The sequence below is a fragment of the Epinephelus fuscoguttatus genome, linkage group LG1 (genome assembly GCF_011397635.1).
Source record: "Epinephelus fuscoguttatus linkage group LG1, E.fuscoguttatus.final_Chr_v1".
NCBI lineage: Eukaryota > Metazoa > Chordata > Actinopteri > Perciformes > Serranidae > Epinephelus > Epinephelus fuscoguttatus.
The window spans coordinates 20,023,887-20,048,474 of record NC_064752.1 but is presented as its reverse complement, the minus strand read 5'-3'; the positions used below and the strand labels follow the sequence as shown (position 1 = coordinate 20,048,474).

The 24,588-nt window shown below is 40.8% G+C and overlaps 1 protein-coding gene across 1 annotated transcript in view; it reads right to left on the bottom strand.

The window, feature by feature from the left end:
* Positions 1 to 3,323: 3,323 nt before the first annotated feature.
* The window catches only part of myg1 (myg1 exonuclease), a 40,159-nt gene continuing 18,894 nt past the window's right edge, over positions 3,324 to 24,588 (bottom strand). Inside the window, exons 5-7 of the mRNA XM_049589070.1 lie at positions 23,583 to 23,705; positions 20,012 to 20,193; positions 3,324 to 3,880 (exon numbers count right to left, since the gene is read on the bottom strand). Coding sequence (XP_049445027.1) covers positions 3,694 to 3,880; positions 20,012 to 20,193; positions 23,583 to 23,705 — 492 coding nt within the window. The 3' untranslated portion in view covers positions 3,324 to 3,693. The remainder of the gene's footprint in view (positions 3,881 to 20,011; positions 20,194 to 23,582; positions 23,706 to 24,588) is intronic.

Below are 24,588 nucleotides of genomic sequence, written 5' to 3'. Positions count from 1 at the left end.
GATTTGGCAAAAGTCAATAGGCAAAGGTGGCTCACATTTGGCATCGTGGAGCTGGAACACAGAGTCAGACAGCACTCATCCATAAATTGTTCTTAGGTTTACTTCCTTAGGTTTACACAACAAAAGCATGTTGTTAGATTTAAAAAAAAACGTAATGGTTGGCTGACCCGCACAAAGCGATCTTTCTTGCTCCTTGTACTGCAGTTGTTGCCCAGAGCTTCAAGAAACGCCACCAGGGCCACTCATACTGCCGCTAAAGAGTGCCTCTGTGCATCAGTGTCTAATGCTGGTGGGCCACTGACAAAGCGAGTGAGACAGGGTTGATGTAACCCCTTTGTAGTCACCAATATTTTATTAGTAACTGTAATTCAATTAGATTTTTTTCCCCAGTTACTGTAATAGATTACAATAACTTTTATTTCGCAATTTTAATCCATATGTATTGTAGTGTAATATGTAACTAGTTAGTCCCTGACACTGACGCCACTACATACATACAAACAAATTCATACATTCACAAACACGGACAGGTTGGACATGAGGCAGCCTTGACACCCACTCACACACTTACCAAGGTCACAAATTTCCATATGAATAACAAGAACATAAACACAAACACACCCACTGTGACACAAATTACCCATAGTATACAGAATATGTTATTCATGGTGGGTTAGGATGAGTGCCCTGCTCTTCTATTTTTTTTTTTTTTTTTTTTACCATGAGCAGTAAGAAATATCTGCTGCTCTACAGAAGAGCCCTCGGGGGGGAAGGATGGGTCTGACAGGCATGATGGCACCTCGTATCCCTCCTCTGGCTCCCCAGCCTGTCCTGCTCCCGTCAAACCTGCTCAAAAACATTGACATTTCCACTCCTGACAAATACAATACACAGTGCTGCGAGTATAATTTACAACAATTTTTTGGGAATGTTTTGCCCTTGACTAGTGATTGTCCTCCTGGTTGTCAAAGACGGGGCTGCGGACAAGCTTAGTTTTGTGGTTTCTCGGATACAAAACACGAGACAAAGGGTGCATAATGAGACAGCACATGATGACAGAAAAAAAATTCACCCCACAGAAAAACAGTATTACACATTGCCTGTTTTTTCAGGTCCCTGAATAGCCTGATGATGGGTGAGAAGTTCAAATTGCAGCAAGAAAATGGGAGAAATAAAATGAGCTGAGGGAGTTGGTTATGTAGCATCTTTTTGGATGTTCTCAGAGGAAGCAGTTCAAAAAGATGTACTTGCCTAGGAGCATTTTGTTGATGGCGATGTTGACAATGTGAACTCTACCGGAAAACCTGACTTCAGTGAAGTGAAGCAGTTTGGCATCATCTGTTTAGTTTGGCTGTAGTCCTCGGAGGGGAGAAGTGAATGAACCTTGCACAAATTTGTAAACAGATAGAGGCAAGTGGAAAAGATGTGACAGCCAGTGGCAGAAATTTGCTCCTCCAAAACACAAAGTGCAGGTACGGTTATGATTTTGTCTATTATCTGTGCCGTGTAAAAGAGGACAAAAACCAGAGTGTACGTGTCCTTGCTGCATGTCGAGAATGCCGGATGGAGTGGGAGAGAGGGAGATAAAAAAGGCGTGGAGCATTGCTTGTAACTAGCCTGTCATACTCTTGGGATTGAATTCACTAACAACAGGTCAGGCTGGGGGCAGGTGTTCTGCTGAGACTCTCAGTAGCCATTTTTCCACAGCGTGGCCAACTGGGACTTGCCAAGGCTGGAGACGTCTAAAACTGCTTACGACCGAGGACCAACACAAAGGTTCAGTCTCTGCTGCTGTGTCGTTAGAAACCACAATGCAGACGGAAAAAAAATATCCCTGCTGACAAAACAAAGTATTAAAAAAATGTTGCTTTGTAGGTAATTTGGGTGACAGGAAACGACTTAGTGCTGGCAAGTTTGTCCAGTTCTGTAGGGGGAAAAAACAGTGCGCAGCCTAAACTTACAAAAAATGCAGGAGAAGGCTTTTCGAGGGTGCTTTGAATTTTAAAATAGTCAGAGCATCTTGTGATTTTCAGTGCCCCGCAATCAGGCAAGTGCACTTGATCATGAATAAGCCTAGGATTGTGCATGCAAGGGTAAAGTGGTGGCTGGAAACTCAAATCAATACATATCAGGATACAAGTCCTGCTTCCATCTCATGTTTCTCTCAAAGTGTCTGTGATTAATAGCGCTGTAGTGAGTGCACCTTTAAGTGAGGTATAGGATGGGGGTTATCTTCTGTGTCTACCAAAACAACACAGCACAGGTTGGCACAGATTACAATACGAAGCATGTGACTGTAAAAGGCTGTCACAAATGTGTATAGATTGAATTGAGACCTTGGCTAAGGTCCAGCACAATGCACAGCGCAGTAATAATACTAAAATGTGTGTGAGCGTCCATGTGAGGCAAAGGTAGTGTGGAAAACAAGATGTAAGAGCAGGAGTACCTTTCCAGTGCTATTCAAAATAGTTGATGCACTCTCAGCTAAAAGGAAAGTAATAAGTCAGCAGCTGAAACTTGAGACCAAATATAGATCAGATGATACACTAAGAGCTTTAATGTTATGACCATCTATGTAAATGTCAAATGTTTGTACTTCTGAGCAGGATCCACTCCGAGCGTAACAAGCTTCTCTGTTTCAATTAAGAGTGCCGAAGAAAGGCTGTAAAAGGGTCCGCACCACTGAACACGACGAGGAAAAGAGGAAACAACATTAAAAGCTCTAAGTAACAACTCATGAATTATTTTTTTCACTCCTGTGACATTTGCATGGCGATGCCGGCACTGATGGAAATAAAATGCACGGCAATGAAATTATAGAGCAATATGTTGCACAGGGCAAGAGCGGTGGAAGGGCAGCCTCGTGGAGAATGCAATAAGGGAAGAGTAACAGGTAGAGATAAGGGGGGAAGAAAATCTGGAGTATTCATGAGAAAATTCAAGGCACATCCCCGTGACTTTATTACAGGGAAATTGACTGTACAGCTCGTCCCACTGCCGGTAACCTTGTCACGACACCGGCTGCCATACCAAGCGCCTCTTTGTGGCGTTTGGAAATTTAATTTCTCAGAATTAATCAGGCCTCATTATTGGCGCTTTGATCTGGCAGCCAGCGGAAGTAGCCTCTGTATCTCTTTGTAGTGCTACAGTTAATGTCAGCATGCTGGAAATGAAAGGGTGAACCACTGGCCAGATGTCTATATAAAATCGACCCTTGAAAGGTAAGGCCTTGGTATTCACAGGCTTTGAAGATGTTGGAGTTGGATCAGCCAGACTGTGCGTTATATTTCCTGCACGGTGAAAGAAGAGAGGTGCAAGCAGAATTGGAAAATCAGTCACTTTAATGCTGGATTTATCCTCATGAAATGTTTACAAAATTTAATCCAAATAGTATTTTATTGCAAATGAACAACAAACAGACCCACATTTATGAGAAAAAAGAGAAGAAGAATAACGAGCCTGTGTTGGAATATACATATTAGGGGAAGTGGTCCAAGGTTACCTGGCTGCCATTTCCATACCGTCACCATCATGGCGAGGTAGAACAGAACAACATTAGCCCTGACTGGGAAGGACAAGCTGCAAGACAGAAAACTAAGATTTAAATCCTTGCTATCCTTTCTAAAGACTGACACCCCCCCCCTCCCCCCGCCCGGAGAACAAAATGTGCTGTTGGCTTTCCTCTCTGACCCTTTAGCTGCTTCCGTTTGTGGCCTGAGCGGCAGCCTGCAGGGTCCTCCGAGCCATCTCCAGGGCTCCTTCCTGGTTCTTGTTCCCGCCAATAAAGCCTCCAGCGTGGACGAAGACGCAGCCCTCAATCCCACTGAGCTCTGACAGTGCTGCATCTCGAACGCCACGCCACTCTTCTAGCAGGGACAGCCTGGTGCAGGGAGGACAGAAGGGCATGTTGGCTTACAGATGGACACTGTGTGGTCACATGCTTATGTCCTGTTGACACTTTGGCAAAACACACTGTGCTGAACGTGTATACACAACCAGGAGAACCACAGTCAAACGCAGTTCTGGACTGCTGAATAAATCATCAAATTATCCATAAAAGAACAGAATAAAACCAATATAACTCTGCAACAATTAGACAACTGACTTCAGTCAATGAGTCACTGGAGTGGATTTGCTCCTTTTGTTTTTTTGTTTTTTTTACCTTGTATGAGAGTAAACTGAATATATTTGGGTTTGGACTGTTAGTTTGACAGGAAAAGCAACTAAAATGTCACCTTGGATTTTAGGAAATTGTGATGTGATGTGTGAGGTATTATGCCCACTTTTTATTAATTATTAATTACTTGAGAAAGCACAGCAAAATAACTGATCATGAAATTACATTTTATTTATTTATTTCAGTGAGGCTTTGCACCAACTAACAATAAAAAATAAGATAAAAATATGTGCTAATTTGCTTCAGGAAACATTTTGTATGTCTTATAATAATCATATAAATCAATAATCATTAAAAAAAATTACAACTTAATATATGACATTGTAAAATTATAAAATGTACAAATTGACTTTCAACTGAACTAAAGATGCATCGATTTTGAAATTCTGGGTCGATGCTAATACCAATATTTAAAATAACAATTTACTGCCGTGAAAACTTTAACTGTTTCTTCACGTATTTATTTTAGTATTTATTTAAGTATTTATTCAAGTTTTTTGCCAAAAGCTACATATTACAACATTACATTGAACACATCATGAGTACGTTATAATTAACCTTCGCCAAGTACTGATATTTACTGAATAGAGCTTAAATGCTTCACAATGTAAATCAATGTAACCTCTGAGCAGCTGTTGGTTGCAGCCACCAGTTGCTCAGAGGCAATGATAACTAGCTCTCCTCCTGTTGCTTTCAACACAGATTTGTTGGTTTTTCATTTTCCTTCTCTCTATATCCCCTCCTCTCAGTGACTTTGGATAATCCGCCCATCTCCCCCAGAGAGCAGGTAAAGTGTATGAGCTGGGGAGGGGGGTCGGGAAAAAAGGCCTCTCTGTTATTTAGTAGGCTTTGCTATGTAGGTATGTTGTTGTGGTCTTACGTACTATTTCAAAATAATGGATGACAATGCTGTTAGCTTTCGCTTAAACTCACTATGCTGTGGGCCGGCACTGCTTTACACATAGGTTTGGGCCCAAACCCGATCACTCCGTGCCCCTACCACTTAGCCCTGAGCCCTCACTTTTTAACATTCACATCTAGGTGTAGGGCATTCTTGGAACCCATTGGCTGTATTCGGCGTCTGACTTCTGGCAGACTCTGGGGGCAGACCCCCGATTTTTTGGCATTCCGGTTTGATTTGGGCGGAGGAGGCGAATTTCCCTTTCCGACTTCCGTTAATGTATAAGTAAATATGCTGAACCACTGCGATGGATTCAGAGTTTGCAGAGACGCCAATTGTGTTCGGCCCTTTTTAGTTCACCGCACGGACCGTTTAACCTGGCAACAACTGCAGCCAGCTCAAACGTGATTGGTCAATATCACGCGGACTACAAACAGCCTACAACCGGAAACCAGGGCTCTTCCGCTCTTCTTCCGGAGGCAAGATCTCCGGGGTTTGCCTACAGACTCTACATTCAGTGAATGTAGAGTCTGTATATAGAGACTAGGCGTAGGGTGTCCCAGTGCTTGTTGGGATAGAGGGGTAGGGAGAACTGTTGGGGCTACATGGCCCTCCAAATGGAGGTTTTTCAGCGGCACACTTCAGACCAAGTGTAATGAGAAATCATTGGCAAGAGGGCTGCACAGGCAACAAAAGAAACCCACAAATTTAGTTTCTTTTGTTAACAAAGATTTTAAAATTACAATAACTATCACATTATCTAAGTTTCATGTTATTCCAATATATTACCCTTTCCTTTGTAAAAAGAATGAAACAAACACTAGTATGCTGATGTCTCAGTAGCTAACTAGCTCACTAGCTAAAATTACATTGTTAGAGCCGGTTTGTATGACAGTCCTGCATGCAGTGCGGTAATGAAGCAGGACAAATCACAGAAACAGAAGACAACATATTCGCAATAACACTCATCATTTGTTTGCATAAACGGCAGCATTGATACCTACGTATGAGGGTCTTCAAGGGTTGTCCCATTTCATAGGGAAGATTTAAACCACTGCCATTTGTATCTCTGTTCCGAGGGGCAAGGTGGAAGTTGAAAATGAGGGGTCCGGGTAAAAATGAGAAAGGGGACTGGCCTTGGATTACTCTGGTTATTTAAGATTCCATGATGAGAATGACCTGAGGTGAACTGCTGCCATCCAAGGTTAACCGCAGTGACCCTGATGCACACAAAACCTCTACAATCAGCCCCAGGAAACAGACCAATACAAATCAGCTCGATTCTTCACCAGTAATGTGGAAAATCACAGATCATTCGTATTTCAAAAAGCCATACAACGGCAGCGGAGTCAACAGGCAATCTTACAAAGCGGGGAAAAGATTGGCTCTGCGAGGGTTCATGAGGTGACCTCGACAAAGTGTCTCTGGATGTAGTGTTCAGAGGCTGAAAATTCATAAAAATGTAGAGCAGCTCATTTACCACCCACTGCATGTGGCATGCACCTCTGTCTCCAGCCTGCTGTGTCATTTAAAACACATTACCAGTTCTCCGTTGTGTGTGTGCGCAAATGTGTCATTTTTGCCTTGATGGGGTCATTATCTCGATTACCTCACCACTGTTCATCTTAAAGTGTTGACATATTTAGCAATGGCTCTGATTCTATTCTGATTCATCACCTCACCTCTCGCCCTTTGACTGCTTTTGAAATAGACTTTAAATGCCTAAAAAAAACTGGCTAAGTCTGCTAAAAGCATCAGATTTTTTTTTTAAAGTCATGCCAACCTCAGGCTCCTCTTCCTCTCTGTCACATGCTCGATGAATCATGGAACTGTACAGTCTAACCTGTCAGAAATGAAGTGACATACGGTTGTCGAACACAGCTGCATCTTGAAAAGTGTTTTAAGTAGTTCTTGATTCTGAAGGGTTTCACTACCAAACTTTCTGTTTTCTTTTGAGTATTACTGCCATCCTCAATAGCATCCTCTAAAATTGTAATAGTCAGAGAATGAGTTGCTTCACGTGAACCATAATGTCAAATGATCCACATGTACATGTGCACTGAAGCGCTGACATCTACTCTCCATGCCATTAGCTCCAGTCTACACAGTCTTATGCCTATTAAGACCATCACTGGGCAACCTGGGGAGAAAAGCATGGCGAACCCCTAATCCCTGTAAAATGAATTAAACCAATCGATAGCTCCACAGTACGGCTGGAAAACAAGCTCAAGAGGAAAGGTCAACAGGGCTGATAATGAGAGAAGGAGTAGGAGGGGGAAGACTTGTTGTTATGACAGGCCAGGAAGCTCTGATTCTCAAGATGGACGGTCTAAAAATAAGACCACAATTAGCAAATTAACCTCCCAAGACCCTTACCTATACCATCATAAGACAGACACTGGGAAGTGGTGCTTCAAGAGGAAAAAATGTACTCAAGATTTGACATGCTGGAGATAACAGGTCTTCAGAAGAGAAAATATTAACTGCATGGCTTCAGTGTATTACAGAGCTTGAACCTTCCGTTCAGTCTTCTTCTCCAAGATGATAACAAGAGAGACAAACACAAACATCCTTTTAAAGAGGACCTATAGTGGTCATCATTAGGGTCATACTTGTGTTTTGGTTTTCTACTAGATCATGTTTACATGCTTTAATGGCCAAAAAACATTTTATTTTTCCTCATACTGTCTGTGCTGGAACACCTGTATTCATCCACTGATGTCAATGTATCTCGACAGCAGAAAAAAACATCGAAAACAGGGTATTCAGAACAGTCTTAAGCCTTAGGTTTTTGCTCTATCTATCTATCTATCTATCTATCTATCCATCTATCTATCTATCTATCTATCTATCAATCATCACAGAAAATAAGGGAAAGCATAACAGACCACCTTTAAACATAGGCAAACCTGCAATTTAGCCAACTGACATCACAACAGGGCCAAAGAGGCGCAATAAACACATATGCTTCTTTTGAAGGTAAATATTTTAATTTCAACACATCCTAACTACATTTCTTTATTCATCTTCCTCACTTCTTCAAACAAGATGGCATTTTATCCACCTTTCATTTTGGGTGTCACATTGAACATCATTTATAGAGGGCCTATGATGCTCATTGTCAGGGTCATGTTTCTGTTTTGGATTTCTACTAGACCATGTTTACATGCTTCAATGGCCAAAAAACATTTTATTTTTCTCATTCTATCTGTGCTGGAACGCCTGAATTCACCCGCTGATGTCAGTGCATCTGAAAAGTAGAAAAAGACATCAGAAAAACAGTATTCAGAGCCGTCTAAGGCTTGAGGATTCTGCCCAAAGAGTTTTACTTTTTCATGTGTTTACCTCATTATTTGAACCACGTTATGCATATTTGTGCTAAGGAACATTACAGATTGGAAGAGACTGAAAGATGTAACCCCACCCCAGAGGAGGACAGAATTTGTTTGTTGTGTAATTTAAGTGAAGCTGAGAATGAGGTTCACTTCCTGTTTTACTGTCCTGTATATCCTCCTGAGACTCTGTGTCCTTATATGAGGACATCACATTTTGGACCGTATACGTTAATTCAGCTTAATTTAAGCCTGTCGTCCTCGTCCGTGGACACATTTTGTGCTATCTAGTGGTAGTAAGAACACAATACACTAATCCATGTAAAAACAAGATGGTAGCCATCTCTGCCAAGTCAGTCAAGGTACAAAACCTGATCATATTTAATGATTGAAACTTGTCTATTTATAATAAATAATGTTTGTAGTTTGATATGACAAGAAATTTGACCAATTTTAGCAACAGTAACAAGACATTGCTAATTAGAAAGTAATCCTTTGAGGACATTGGGACGATTTTATCATCTCGTTTAAGGACGCTGGGACTTTATTACTGTCTCGTTTGAGGACATTGGTGCTTATTTAGGTTTTAATACTTATCAGGTCCTACTAATCCCAAATACTAGCTAGGAGAAATTAAAAATGCATATCAAACAAAAGTCCAGGTCTCAGGAGGACATGAAGACATAAGGAATGTACTTTACAGTAAAATGACCTCTATCTGTGTTATCTTTTTGTGGCTGAATCTCTTTGCCAGGCCTGGGACAGAGGGCAGAGTATTCTGTTTCTGGACGGTTTAGTTAATTAACTTGACTTTTTGATTGTTACTGCAATGTCATTGTAATGGTGTCTTGTAAACCCACGAGGGTTGGGCACATGTAAGTGTGCATGACACACACAAAAAAAAAAAAAATCAATCAATCAATGTGGTGAAACTTCATTTTGATGTAGAGCAACTGGTAGCTTAGCTCACTACGTTTTCCAAGTAAGTTGCCCAACACTGGATGTCGCACAGATTAAACTGATTAGTCAACCGACAAAAAAAATAAATAAATCTGCAACTATTTTGATAATCTAAAAATCATTTTCTTTTAAACATTTTCTACTTCCAGCTTTTTTATGTCAAGAACTGCTAATCACCTTTCACCCATGTGACAGTTAAGTGATATCTTTAGCTTTTGGACTGTCTGTCAGACATTTAAAAATGTCACCTAGTGGCTTTCGGAAATAGTCACGGTCATTTTTCAATATTTTCTGACATGTTGAAAAAAAGGCCAATTAAGTAATCAGCAAATGACCATTAGCTGCAGCCCTAATGGAGAGGCACAGCAGATAAGTGTGACAGCAGCCAGTGTGTTTGTCCAGAAATAGAGTTATATGTTCTGGTTAGGCTCATATTGCTGTCAACCTACAGTATTATCCTATACCGTGCATCTCGGAGGAAGGACTGCTTCCACTCCTATCTTCCTCCTCCCGGCTCACATTTCCTTAGCAATGTGATGCTGATAAAAATAGACCTTTCCCTCCCCCCAGGTGCAGGAGAAGACACACAGGTGATAACAACACCCTTTTCGCAGAGTCGGCACATGCCCACTGGGAGGAAGCAGGCCACCCAGAGAAAGAGCCATCTGGAGCTATGTTGTTTTATCCATCTCACAAGCCATTGTTCTCATGTAGCGCCGCACCAACCGCCATGTTTGCATTAAATTAAATCTTTGAAGTTGTACGCCACCCTAAGCAGGTGCCTGTCTTTTTGGTTGAAAGAGCTACCGCCTGATGAGATTCTGCAGTGGAGTGGAAAAAAAAGTCCAGCAGGGGGGAGGCGGAAGGTGTGAAAGGTGAGGCAGGATGGATGGGGGGGAGAAATAGGATTAATGGGAAGAGAGCAAGACAGATGGGAAAATGGAAGAGGGTGATTATAGGACAGAGACAGAAATACTGTACATAAGAGAGAGAGAGGCAGAGAGGCAGAAGAGAATCACTAATGGGAGGGTGAGCAAGGCAACCTCATGGAAAGAGATGGAAATAGAAAGCATGTAACTGAGCAGCCTCTGGTCAGATCAGGACTACAATCACAAAGCTATTCCACCCTCTTCCTGTGTCTGTGGACAACCCACAGTGTACCAATAATGAGAGGAGTCAAGCCCAGGATAAAAGCAAAAGGGCACATACTGTCAGGGAACATGGTGGCGAGATGGACTCGTGGCTTAGAGACCATCTGCTGTGACAGTGAAGTCTCAAGCTATGCATTAAGTCTATATGAGATATCACATCTGAAAAGTCAATTGGATTTACAGAGACCACAAGCACACATTTATCTTAGAGGGCTTTACAATCTGTAAAACACATGACACCTTGAATCTTTAGACCAATAGTTTAGAATAAGGAAACCTCAGGAAGAATTTGAAATTACTGAAAGGAGAGCCCCTTGAGATGTGGCATCTCGTTTGCAAGAAGTCCTCTAGACACAAATACAGAACAAAACTGCATTACATAACAAACATAAACTACAAATACACCGATACAGACACATCGCTCACCATCTCTCACACACACCCCATGCCCTCAGCTGTTGTATGAGAAAATTTAGACTTGGATACAGTTACATAGCAGTTTTGAGTACTTAAAAACATGAGCAAGTTGTTTTGAGATGTGAATATAGTCCTGAAGTAGCAGAAAGAGGTGACAGATCTCAAGAAAAGAGGAAGTTTATCACAATCAGACAGGTAGGTTAGCCAGAGGACATTCAACAGATGCCACATGTACACAGCAGACAGAGGCAGCGGCAGTAGAATTACTGTGTGGGGAATTAGAATGACAGCACAACAGGTACAATCCTTACGTTTTAATTACATCATAATATGTTTTTGATACTGTTTATGCAATAGCAATTCAATGTATTCTCTATATCAGTAGTTCCAAAGTAGTCCAGCCACGGGGTCCACATTTCTCCTTAGTCGTCAGTTCAAGGTCCACAGTTTAATACATTGTCGACAAGCTAGTTTGTGGTCTCGGTCGAATAGCTGTCCATTTCTAGCTCAATCTACAGCAGGAAATTGCCCTTCAAAATAAAAGCTCTGTGCCAGAAATTTACTGTACTTAAAGGCCCAGTGTGTAAAATGGGTTGAAATCAGTGGTCAAATTCTAGATTGCAGGGCTCACTCGCTCACCCCTCCCGTCGGGTAAATGACGGTGGCCTCGTAGGGACAAAAAGCCTTGCGCACAAGTTTTTCAGGAGTAGGTCTATCTAGACACGAGATGAATATTTATTTAGAAATCTAAACCATGTTATGAAATTGTAATGAATCACTCATGAGCAGGAGACCAGAGGAGCGTTCAGGAAAAAGGCCCGTTTATTTGAGTACTCCAGAAACTCCGGTAACACTCCACTCCGTCCCAAACGCTGACTCTTCTAGCATAACAGACACACTCCATACACACATACTCGTTTACAATACCTAGTGGGCACCCCCTCCCCTCTCTGCTCCACCAATCTCCAGCCCGCACACTGACTGACAGCGTAGCCGGTAAACAGAGCTCAGCTGTTTATTTAGCCTAGCAATATCTCCGGACTATAGCAGCTGCAATGGACGACTTTGAACGCGATTTTGAAGAGTTTCTTGTAGCGGACACAGACCCAGAGCCATACCTGTTTGAGCCGGAGCATACGGATGAGGAATTTCATGTGTTTGATGCTGAGCGGGCGAGAAGAGAGGCTGAATGCACAGAATGGGATTCGGTGCTACTGCTACCATCGCTGGGGAGATATATCATCAGGAGGAAAAGCGCCGCAGAGAGTGCATCACAAGGAGTGAAGTTGCGTCTTCTTTTCCTCGCAGATGACAGTTCGGGTTCATTCTTTCCTGTTGTGTGGTAAGTGTGGTCCATTTGCAAACTTTATAACTAAAAAAACTTTTCACTATCGACGAACTACAATCACTCTCTGCTGTTTCCTCCTCCTTCTTCCTTCCTTCCGCTGTCTTCGTTGGTTCATTGATACACGTGAAACGCGTTCTCTGGCTGGCTGGATTGTCCGCTCGGTCTGCCGTACATACATGGCGGCGCGAGATGGCGACCTCTCTAAAGTAAGGCCCTTGCTATATATATATATATATATATATATATATATATATATATATATAAAAAAAGCATAATTATAAGGCAATGAAAACCAAACAAATTTTATTTTATAGCGATTATACACTTATATAAACATATTAATGGGTAGAATATTCAGATTCAGATTCAGATTGACAATAAACCATGCCAAATATTACACACTGGCCCTTTAAAAACAAAGTGTGTTTTTAACAAACTTCCCATTTTTGCAATCACTTACAGTCCAAAATTCGCTTGTGGCAGAGTTGGGTTTGAGCTTAAACCTGTTTCATTTAATCTAAACTGACTGATGTGGCATTTGTTGTTGTGACACAGCCTATACTGATGATGTCACAGTGCTAAATCCAACTTGTATTGAATTAGTTATAAGCAATACAGTGATGTGATTAAAATTATATTCTGATTGTTAAAAACAGACTAACAGAGCCACGAGTGTGTCCAACAGTCTTTGAGCCGAGCAGGGCAACATGAAGGAGATCAAATTTTAGATGAACACCGCACAGTGTGTTTGATCACTAAAAAGTTCATGTTTTATTTTGATGATGACATTTCGGATTTGAAGCTGACGAAACAGCAAGGTACGTTGTTTGGAGCTCAACTGTTGTCTGATGCCTTGTTTCTTTCTATTCCTGTAGCTTGATTTGAAAGCGCCATGATGGACGAGGTACAAGCGATTCATTAAACTGAAATGAGGAAGTACCTACATCCCAAATGCAATTAAATATAACCATTTTTTGAATACTTTAAAAAACAGCTGAAAAAATGAATACTGAGTATGAAAGACACATCCTTCTTGCTGTGGTTTCTGAATTTTAGTGGGTTTTATTTACTGTCTTTTATGACTGCACAACATTGACTGGTTTTTTTTGGGGGTGTATTAGTATAAATATGGTGTATTAGTAGCATATACATGTCATTCACTTTTTCTGCCTACCTCCTAGCTTGGGCTTCAAGATTGCAATGGAAATACGTCATGTGACTTTACTGTGATATCCTGATGAATTTTAGTATTGTGTGCATGCAATCCAGAATAACTGTTTTTAATTCTGACTCACTGATATCAGCCTCACTGCTCACTGTTAACTCTCATATTGCTGTATCAGAGTTGTATTACGTTACTGCTAATACAAACTGAACACTTCCGACAAACTGGCAAAACACAGAGTGACTTTTATTCTGGTCATAGAAAACACAATATGTTTGTCGCCATGGTTAGTACATAAAGTTTAGCACTGAGTAATTATTTAGTGGGATAAATTTTGAGTTTCAGTGCATTTGTTTATGTGACAAATGCAAATGTGTTTATTATGACAAATTTCAAATTTAATTAACTTACATTTTACAATAATTTGTCATAATAAGTTTTGCTCAGGGTAATTTCTACGAACAAAAATGCCTTAAATCCAGGAAGGGGAAACTATATAGAAAATGTCACAGCTGTGAACAAAATTATCTTCTTTTTTTTATAACTTAATGAAAAAAAAAATTACATTCTCTATTAAATTTTGGCTTGGGGTCAGTTTGCATTGGACGTGAATAAAATCTGCATCCTAAAATCATCCAGTTGTGGGGGCTGGGATAAACAGACATTAAATAAGTTGCAATAATAATTTCTCACCCACAAAAAAAAAATGTAATTGAAAGCTGAATGATTTGCATGATTTGTGCTTCGGGGGGGTAACAAATAAGAATGACAATGTCAGACAATGCGGTAGGATTTAATTTTATTTTGTGCCAAAGGCCAATTTATTATCTGCTACAGACCTGAATGACCCTGAACGATTGAGCAGAGTGAATACAAAAAGTGTGCAGATTCTTCTCTAATCCTTTACATAAGCAAGAGGACAGTGTACGCTCACTGCAAGTAAAGATGAAGGCAAAATAACATTTATTTCAATTTCCTATGATTCATACAGCTAGGAGATGAACACACACACACAGAAAACTGGGTCTGACCGACTTCATCAGTTGATCCACATGCAGCACTGATGACTATTTCTGTTGCATGGGAGGTACATTCCTTCCTCATTTCTTCAACTATTACCTGCATTCATTTCCACAAAGCTACAAGTTGCTGTCTCTGCTGTGGGCAACACTGGGGAACAGGGTTTGACACCATTTCACGGATAGTTCTGGTCCCTGATTATAATTTGCTGAGCCATGTTCAAAGCCATTACAAAATACTCTATAAACACATAGCTGCATCACACTTTTAGTATTACTGCACCAGTTAGTCACCTGTTGTCACACTGTATGGGACGCAGAACTAAAAAGGGCAACCGCCAACTAAAGCCTGAATAATTCATCTTCCACTAGGACGAGAACAGGCAGAAATACTCAACACAGTCATTCAGTTGATGCATAATCATAAAAGTCTGCCATTATGGATTTTTTTTTTTTTTTGCCAATTTGCATAATGTGAGAAACAGGAAAATGAACAAACCACGAAGACGCTGGTGAAAGAAACAAAGAGATCCTATAGGGATTTATGAACCCACTGTGTCTTATGACTTCAGTGGTGTCGTTGCTGCCACCCAATCCACTGGCCCTTTATCTCCATCCAAAGCTGACCAACGACCTCAACAATCTATGCTGGTCGACAATGTAACTTCAGCTAGCTCGCGTGTTTTTATCTGAAGCCATTATGCTCGCATTTCTCTAGCTTTCGCTATGTTTTGTAAAATGTGACATTATTTAAAAAATGATGTCGCTGGCAAGAGACAACAGCTCAGGGAAAGTGAGCACAATTGTTACTGATGGCAGATACATATCATGTAATTATAAACTCCTGTAACTTCCTTCCTAATGTTAGGTACAGAGCAAATCACAATATTTATTTACATTAACTTCCATGTAGAAAACTGTAGCATCATGTACATTAAAATCAAACAGTGCTGAGCGGATGTTGCCTTAATTAGTTAGTTTTTAGCCACCTACAAAAGACCCACCAAAAAAATCAATACCAGTTTAGGTGAACTCTATATTTAGAATATTTTCACCACTTCACCCTGCCATCAGACATCCTTTTTCTGGCAGGTAACTGAAGCCATCAAATCAATGTTACCAGACTCCAATGATAAAAACAGTAATTTCAGGTATGGATACTTGAGTTTCTGGTCTACCGCTACCTCAGTTGGTTAGTGTGTAAGGTGAAAGTATTTAAATATAGTGTTTTTTTTTAGGTGGCCAAAATACGTTTTTCCTGCAACCCTGTCCACAGCAGTATACTGTTCAGCTTCCATGCCAGTAGATTCTAATATGATAAAGTGACAAGGTCATAAAATAAGCACATCAGAAACATCAGATAGGTCGGACCACTGAGTTTAACTATATGTGTTTAAATAATACAGTTACAGCTGAAAATGACAATAGAAATCAACAAGTTTGCCACAACTGTATTCAAGCCATGAGGAGAAACATCTTTGACTCCATGTTGCCACTGATTTTTTAATCAATAAATGATTGCATCTTTACGTTGCTGTGTATTTATTTTATGAACCATTACCAGTTATCTGTAGTAGCTGTTCTATAAAAGCAAAAGACACTTCTCCACTCTGCGTCTTGACTAACAACAATCACCCCTTAGCTGTTCTATAATCCCTGTAAACCACAGCCTCTTGAGGCTAACAGCTTAAATTGAATCCTATTGTTGAATGTTATTAAAATTATTTTTACACATTTGCAAATAACTAAAGGCTTAAATAATTATAACTCTATGTCTAATCACCTTTTGTCAGCTGAGAAGGCAAAAGCACAAATGCTTTTATTGGCGGTCTAATTCATGATCACAACCTGTCACCTAGATTTGAAAATATGATGAAACAGTGATTAAATGTATCTGAGAGAAGAGTCAATCAAAGGATCCCTGCTGAACTGAAAAAACACACAGTCCACTCATGGTGTCACACAGTTTTGTTACAGAGTGATGCATCTTTTCACTCAATCAATCTTTGGCTGAACAAAGACACCGGCTGCACATTAACCACAGGACATCCAAGCTTTTTATTTTAGCTGTTACTAAATTAATGTTGATAGGCTGCAGCTGATCTAATGTGCCTCCAGTGATGTCTGTCATTTTGACCAGCGGACACTGGATCAAAATGACATTCCTTAAGGGCCCGAGCTTAAACTGTTAGCATTCATCTCCCCTCACTGCTAATATTCTTCCACCTCAGTCACTCACTGGTGCTTAAATGCACATGGTGAAGATTCGCTGCTACCACTTTGAGAAGCAGCGCACATCATCAAACCTCGAAGCATGAGAACAAAATCCAGCGTGGAAAAAAGAAATAAAAACATCAAGGAATCAAAATGGCTGCTGGAGGTATTTTCTGTACCAAATGTAAAACAGCTCATGTTCAGTCGCTATCTGGTGAAAGATAAAGCTGAAAATGTATTTTTGTGGATGACAATGCTGCAAAGCAAGCAGCAAGAAAGGCAAGTATCTCCACAAATGATATGGAACAAGCCTGGAGCACGTTTCCTTGGTCATACATTCATAAAGTGTGCTGTATGCTGGGATGCAGTCAAACAACACACCAACCGCTGGACTCCAGTGGGGATGCTGATGACGTTATTAGAGCAGCGTTGTGGGTCGCAGCGCAAGAGGCTCTTCACGTAAACAAATCCCCTCAAGAGCCTCCAGAGGTAACAAACACAGACTTCAGAGGTGTTAACCATCTGACAAATTCACACAGAGGGTCTTTGTCCTGTCATCACTGTCATTATGTACAGAGCGGCAAGACAAGAATACTAATATGATTTAATGAGCATGGATGGAGGCATCTTTTGCTTAAGTGTCAGGCTCCAGGGTTTGGGGGACCTCATTATTGCTAAAACATTCAGAGATGCTCCACAACAACAGCAGCAGGGGCTGGTGCAGCAGGCAAGGAGAGGCAAGATATTTATATGTATGCCACAAACACAATTCAAAGGATTTACAATACATAAGGCATAAATGCATTAAAAGTTTAAAAGACCATGAGAAGGAAAAATAAATTAGCATAGAATGAAAGGAGGGAAAATACACAAGCGTGATGGATAAGAGAATAAAAGTAGAGCAGTTTCAGAAAAGAATGGCCTAAAATGTTAACAGAAGTATCGGCAAACACTAAATTAAAAGCAGTAAGAATTGGAGCAGAAACTAAATGCTGCTTCACCCTGTTTTATAAGCTATCTAAGATGAACTGAGATTTCTAGAGAATCAGATAACACTACTTCTTTGTCCATAATCAATTAGGCACCTTACAAAAAAGTAAAAGCATCTCAAACTCAATATGCTGGCACACATGTAGACGGTGCAGTGATCTGAGGACTGGAGCGAAGTGCTCTACTTTCTTAGTGAGTGAACAAGCCACAGCTGTCCGATACAATGCAGCCATCCAGGGTACCAAAAATAAACATGTGGCCAGGCTTTTTAATCATGCTAGCAGCATCACTATAGGGATACTGACGTCAGTCTGCAGGTAGGCCGACCACTTTGATCCAAACTGAAATATCTCAACAAATATTTGATGGATTGCCATGACATTTGTTGGAGAACATTCGTGGTCCTCAGAGGATTAGTCCTGCTTACCTTGATGATTTGTGGTTTTTAGTGAAATGGCTTTACTGTTAAATGGTTTACTGTAAAATTTGGAACTTACATTCATGTTCCAGACAGGACGAATTCTGTGTCATCAGGTCTGTCAGATACTTTGATTTATGACCAAACAACTGCAAAACTAATGACCTTCCCTTAAGCCTCAGCTGTACTTTGTGTTTCATGCTAATTAACAATTGTCAGGCTGCTGGAATGCTACACTAAGATAGTGAACATGGTAAACATTAGACTCACTGAACATCAGCATGTTAGCATTGTCACTGTGAGCATGTTAGCATGCTGATGTTTGTATGTAGCCTAAAGCATCGCTGTGCCTCAGCTCCTACTTAAGCCTCATTTTCACTGCATGGTCCGTATAGACTCAGTTAAACTCAGCTCACTTTTTGTTCCAGGTCCTTTTCTCCATTTCATCTTCCACTGTAAATAGTGCGCTCTCAGTACAGGCAGGATTCTCAGCTGATTGCCATAGTGATGCCGTGTGAACTCGCCAAGACATCATCTTTAACGTGACACTCCCTGAATTTTGTCATTGGCAACCCAAGAGAGAAACATCTGCACCTCATCACTTGTACACTGTAATGTACAGCGAATTTTTGTGGGCTTCCATTTTCCAAAATCTGGATTGGGTGAATTAAAAAATTGCAGTTGCTATTATCAGTAACTATTTTAAAATGGGCTTGTGCAGGATGTCCTGTGACATGTCTCTCTGACTAATCAGTGGTCTGCAGTGTGTTATTCCTATCCTCTAGTGCCGGCTCAGCGTGCTTGGAACATCGACTGAGATGGTACCAAAAAAAGTAACAGGTACTATCTGCAACTTTTGCTAATGGAAAACCAAAAATGAGTGAGTCAAGCAAGTGCTGCAGTGGTACAGAATGGACCAAAGGTAAATGACAGTTTGGCTGTTAAAATGTAGGTCTGACTCCATTAACTACACCAACATTGCTAATTTGATTTTAAGCCGGCAGAAAGAGGGATTCAAGGTCAGCACTGATATTTGACCTCTCTCTTTTGGCATCCAAAAAAAAAAATTTTTTTGTTAAACTTGAGCACACTGGCATATCCAACCAGTGATTTCTCTTTAGTGCTTTTATTTAAGGATTTAATTGGACTGTTAACACTCCTAAAACATACTCATATTACGAGAGGGTCGTGAGTAGATGTAATGGTAATTGGGTCCCAACAGTAATAATATGGGTGAGAACTTAATCGTTCAATAAAGCATGAATTTGACACTCATTAAAATTCTTGGCTTGCTGTATTGGAGCGGAAGAGGAGAAGAAAAACACCTGAGTGAGAGGGGCGGGCAGGGAGAAAGGGCTCAGGTGTCTCTGTTTAGGTGTTAAGACTGTTTACATCCTTTCAACTCCTCAGAGAGAAATGTGAGAACAAAACCCCGGCTTTAACTAAAGGATGATCTTCATCCGACAAACAAGGATTTCTATTCAAGCAGGAGTCAGTCTCTCACTGGGAGACATGTCAATCCTCCGTGAGCAGTTGTCAAATGGTCCGATAAGCATGAAAGCCAAATCATACATCATGATTCTTCTCCATCAACAGACCTCAACTTCTTCCAACACATCTGGGAGACTGGAGCTGTGACTGTGGAGTTGTGACTGTCACTGTGTTTTCCGCTGATGTTTTTTAAAAAAAAAAAAAAAACCTGCCTTGGAGAACTTCTTGTGTGTGAGTCAGTGTCACAACATCCCTGCGTGTTCTGCATGTTTAATTTCTGCCAGGGTAACTCATGCGAGGTGCTCCCTCCGCACATGAGATCACATGAAGCAGAAATGTCGTTTTAATAACCTTTAATGAAATCCTACTAAAAATAGACATTGGGTGAAGTCGTACTTGTGGTTCAATTATTTAGAATAAAAAATTACCTGTTCTGGAAGGTGTTGAGCCCGGCGGGGACACACTGGACCCTCCACTGCCCATTCTGGTCGGGGTAAAGGACAAACTTGATGGGCACCTCTATCTTGAGCTCCTTCTCCAGGGCAAACAGATGCTCCTTCCAGGGACACCCTCCCTGGGAGAACAACACCACCTCCCCACTGGGATCTACCTGGAAACGAGAAGAGGACCAGAAAAACTGTGTGTAACTAGCGTGCAAGGTAGAAGATCGTGGAGAGGAAACAGCAGTTTACTGTGTAATTTAGGATTTAAAAGTAAAATACATGATCTAACTGGAAAAATAAGAAGCCAGAAAAGAGTCTTTAGTTTTTGGCACTATAAATACAGTTTGCCGATGAATTGAAAACTTGAACTGAACAAGGAAACACTGGCATTGAAAAACTTGTATTACCACAGAAAAGAAAAGTACTGTCATTGAAAGAAGTCGTACTGGAAAAAACAAAACAAAAAAAAAACAGGGATCAAATATGAAAATCCTGCAGCGCCCCTATGTCCCTCCACTCCATACCATAACAGTGACAGAGAATCAAAATGGAAACTGTCACTGACAAAACATCGCCACATTAAAAACACTGGAAACATGTGCGTCATTCTTTATCAAAAGCTACATTGTTTTTATACCTGTGTATTATCTTTTCAAGTGAAAAGCTTTTTAATGACAATTTATTTTCCAAGTTTTTCAATGCCAAATCGTATCTTCAATGCCTAAAACTAAAGACTCTTCTCTGACTCCAAACTCTTGACGGTTTATCTCTCAATTCACCAGGAGCAACAAAGAGACACAGGAGGTTTATAGGAATCTCACATCTATAATAGATGTTAGATCAATAATTATTTGGTCCAGCACTGCATTAATACTGTACTATACAACTCTACAAATACTCATATAAGGAAAAAGCACAAGAAAAGGGAGAATCACGTTACTGCTGATTGATAATGAACTATAAAAGGACTGCCTTAATACTTTATTTATATACTAACCAATAAAATAATCATTTGTATATCAATAACTCACCCTGTGTTACTTTGAATTTGTGAAGAAAACGTTTTTGCTCACATGCCTTAAAGGTAGGGTCTGGAGGATTTTCCAGTTGCTGTTTGTAAACACACATTCAAATTTGGCCCCTCCTATCAGGCTCAACTCTCCTGGGTGTACGGAGCCCGGAGGTACGGAAGAAGGCTTCACAGAAGAGGTTCAGGCAAGGCTCGCGCTGGTGCACGCTCGGACACGCTCGGGCACAGCACCTGCACTCTCTCACTGGCTGGGGAAATCTCTGCCCAGAAGCGGTCCGAGCTCACAAAAACATCAAAATACAGTTAAAGGGCAGGAGCTCTGCAAACAGAGTCACCACCACACATGAGTAGAAGCCCATAGGTGATGATTAAGCAGGATTTCATTTGTATATGTCTATATTTTGTTTTGTTTGAAAATCCTCCAGATCCTACCTTTAACAGTGAACGAAGAATCCAAAAAATTCTAGATGCACTGAGGTAAACAGGGTCTATGTTTAACACAAGCAAAACTACATCACTATAACTATATATTTATACTATTTAATTCTCATTTAAAACAAACCTCACGGACTGCATTTTTTCATCTGTGTAATATTGCGAAAATTAAGCCTATCCTGACCCAAAAAGATGCAGAAAAATTGGTCCACGCTTTTGTTACCTCTAGGCTGGATTACTGTAACTCTCTATTATCAGGTAGCTCTAGTAAGTCCTTAAAAACTCTCTAGCTAATTCAGAATGCAGCAGCACGTGTACTAACAGGAACTAAGAAACATGATCATATTTCTCCTGTTTGACCTTCTCTGCACTGGCTCCCTGTAAAATCCAGAACTGAATTTAAAATCCTACTGTAAACTTATAAAGCTCTAAATGGTCAAGCTCTGTCATATCTTAGAGAGCTCATAGTGCCATATTATCCCACCAGAACACTGCGCTCTGAGAACGCAGGGTTACTCGTGGTCCCTAAAGTCTCCAAAAGTAGATCAGGAGCCAGAGCCTTCAGCTATCAGGCTCCTCTCCTGTGGAATCATCTTCCTGTTACGGTCCGGGAGGCAGACACCGTCTCCACATTTAAGACTAGACTTAAGACTTTCCTCTTTGATAAAGCTTATAGTTAGGGCTGGCTCAGGCTTGCCCTGTACCAGCCCCTAGTTAGGCTGACTTAGGCCTAGTCTGCTGGAGGACCCCCCTATAATGCACCGAGCACCTTCTCTCCTTCTCTCTCTCTCTCTCTCTCTCGTATTCTATTACTGCATCTTGCTAACTCGGCCATTCTGGATGTCACTAACTCGGCTTCTTCTCCAGAGCCTTTGTGCTCCACTGTCTCTCAGATTAACTCATATCGCAGCGGTGCCTGGACAGCGTGACGTGTGTGGTTGTGCTGCTGCCGTGGTCCTGCCAGATGCCTCCTGCTGCTGCTGCCATCATTAGTCGTTAGTCATACTTCTACTGTTATTTTACACATATGACTATTGTCACACATGTATACTGCCAGGTATTAATACATACTTTCAACATATTGTACCGCAGTAGCCAGAACTGTAACTATAATATTATTACTTTCAACAATGTTGTTGTAAGCTACTGTCATTACCTGCATCTCTCTCTCTCTCTCTCTCTCTCTCTCTCTCTCTCTCTCTCTCTCTCTGTCTCATTGTGTCATGTGGATTACTGTTAATTTGTTATGCTGATCTGTTCTGTACAACATCTATTGCACGTCTGTCCGTCCTGGAAGAGGGATCCCTCCTCAGTTGCTCTTCCTGAGGTTTCTACCGTTTTTTTCCCCCCCGTTGAAGGGTTTTTTTGGGGGAGTTTTTCCTTATCCGCTGCGAGGGTCATAAGGACAGAGGGATGTCGTATGCTGTAAAGCCCTGTGAGGCAAATTGTGATTTGTGATATTGGGTTTTATAAATAAAATTGATTGATTGATTGATTTATATTTGAAAGACCCGTTTGCATATGAGTAGCACATCTGCCCATGTGTTCCAGCTTTGCCTTGCACTGAACAGAGCTCACATGCACACGCTTGCAGAGGTATAGGCTATACTTTTTACAGGAGGTGTTTTAAATAGAAAGGTTTTAGCAACAATGCATGTGTTTGAGAGATACTGAAAACAGGACTGGATAAATGAGACTTGGATTTTACTGCACAAGATTGTAAGCAGATGTTCTGATATTTTGCTGGTGTTAAAACATAGCCCCCAATGACTTCAATTCATCAAGAATTTTTTTTCAGTTTTTGGATTCTTCGTTCACAGTTGAGGCATGCGAGAAAAACTGTTTTCTCCATGACTTCAACGTAACATTGGGTGAGTACTGATATACAAATGATCATTTTGTGGGTGAAGCATCCCTTTAACTGTTTCACTGCTCACAGTCTTTAAAATGAAGTTACATGAACAATGGAAAATCAATCTTGACAGCTTCAGAAATGTCTTTTTTTGGGACCTACATGCTAAGTTACTATTTTTATAAAGGACTAAAAAAATAAATCCAAAAATGCACACGTTAGATTGGACAGTCTTGTACCTCATGCCTCTTGTTAACAGCTTCCTCCACCACCGCACGAGCTGGTAACCAGGCAGACTGGTAGTACTCCAGGCGGTCCAGGAACTCCTCTCCAACCATCTTCATAGCGTTTTTGAAACCCTCCTTGTAAAAACATGAACACACAATATGCATCAAATCTGGTTTAAAAATATGAGAGCATACTGTAACATATTATGAAGGCAGAAATAGAGTTGTTTTGTGAAACTGATTAGCCTTTAGATGTCAAGTTGATGAATAAAAACTGCTCATGGTTCAAAATCCTTTTAGCTGATGATCATTCACACATTTTGTCACTACTGCCCTGTCTCTGAATCCCAATACAGTTTGATGTCAAATACTTTAAGTGAGACTGTGTGCCAGATAAACCAGCCATCTCCACACTAATCCTTGCAGCCCTGCTTCATCAGCCTCCTGTCATGTCCTGCACAAACCCGTCTGACCTCGCTCTTTCATCGTGTCTTGAGCGGAAACTCAAGAGAGAATAAGACAAACACATGCACACACAGACACGCACAACTTGAAAGGCAGAAGCCTAATCTGCATGCATCTGATTGTGGAGGTTGTGGTGTCCCTGAATTTTAACTGTCGTGGATGGAGAGGATGAAAATCCATTAGGTTGTTCAATTATCACAAACAGCCACTGTTGAGAGTTCACAGGGTCAGCCTACCATCAAAACATTTTTTTTTCTATAAAAAGCTTTCTCATTTTTTTCCTGATCCCTCAGAGCTATCTTGCCTCGCGGTGTGACTTAGAAGGGGAATTGGAGGCAAAGTGTCAGGACAAGAATCATAATCATGTGAAATGAAATGCAAAAAAGAAAAAAAAGAAAAATAGGCCAGCTACTCCACTGAGACAGCACAGACGATGGAAAAAAAAAATTGGTCAACATATATGCAAAGCCAGGCGGCAGGTATCATCATGCAGAAAACAGGTGCTGTTTCCCCGCAGGCATTCCCCTACTGCTCTAATGAGAGACAGAGAAGT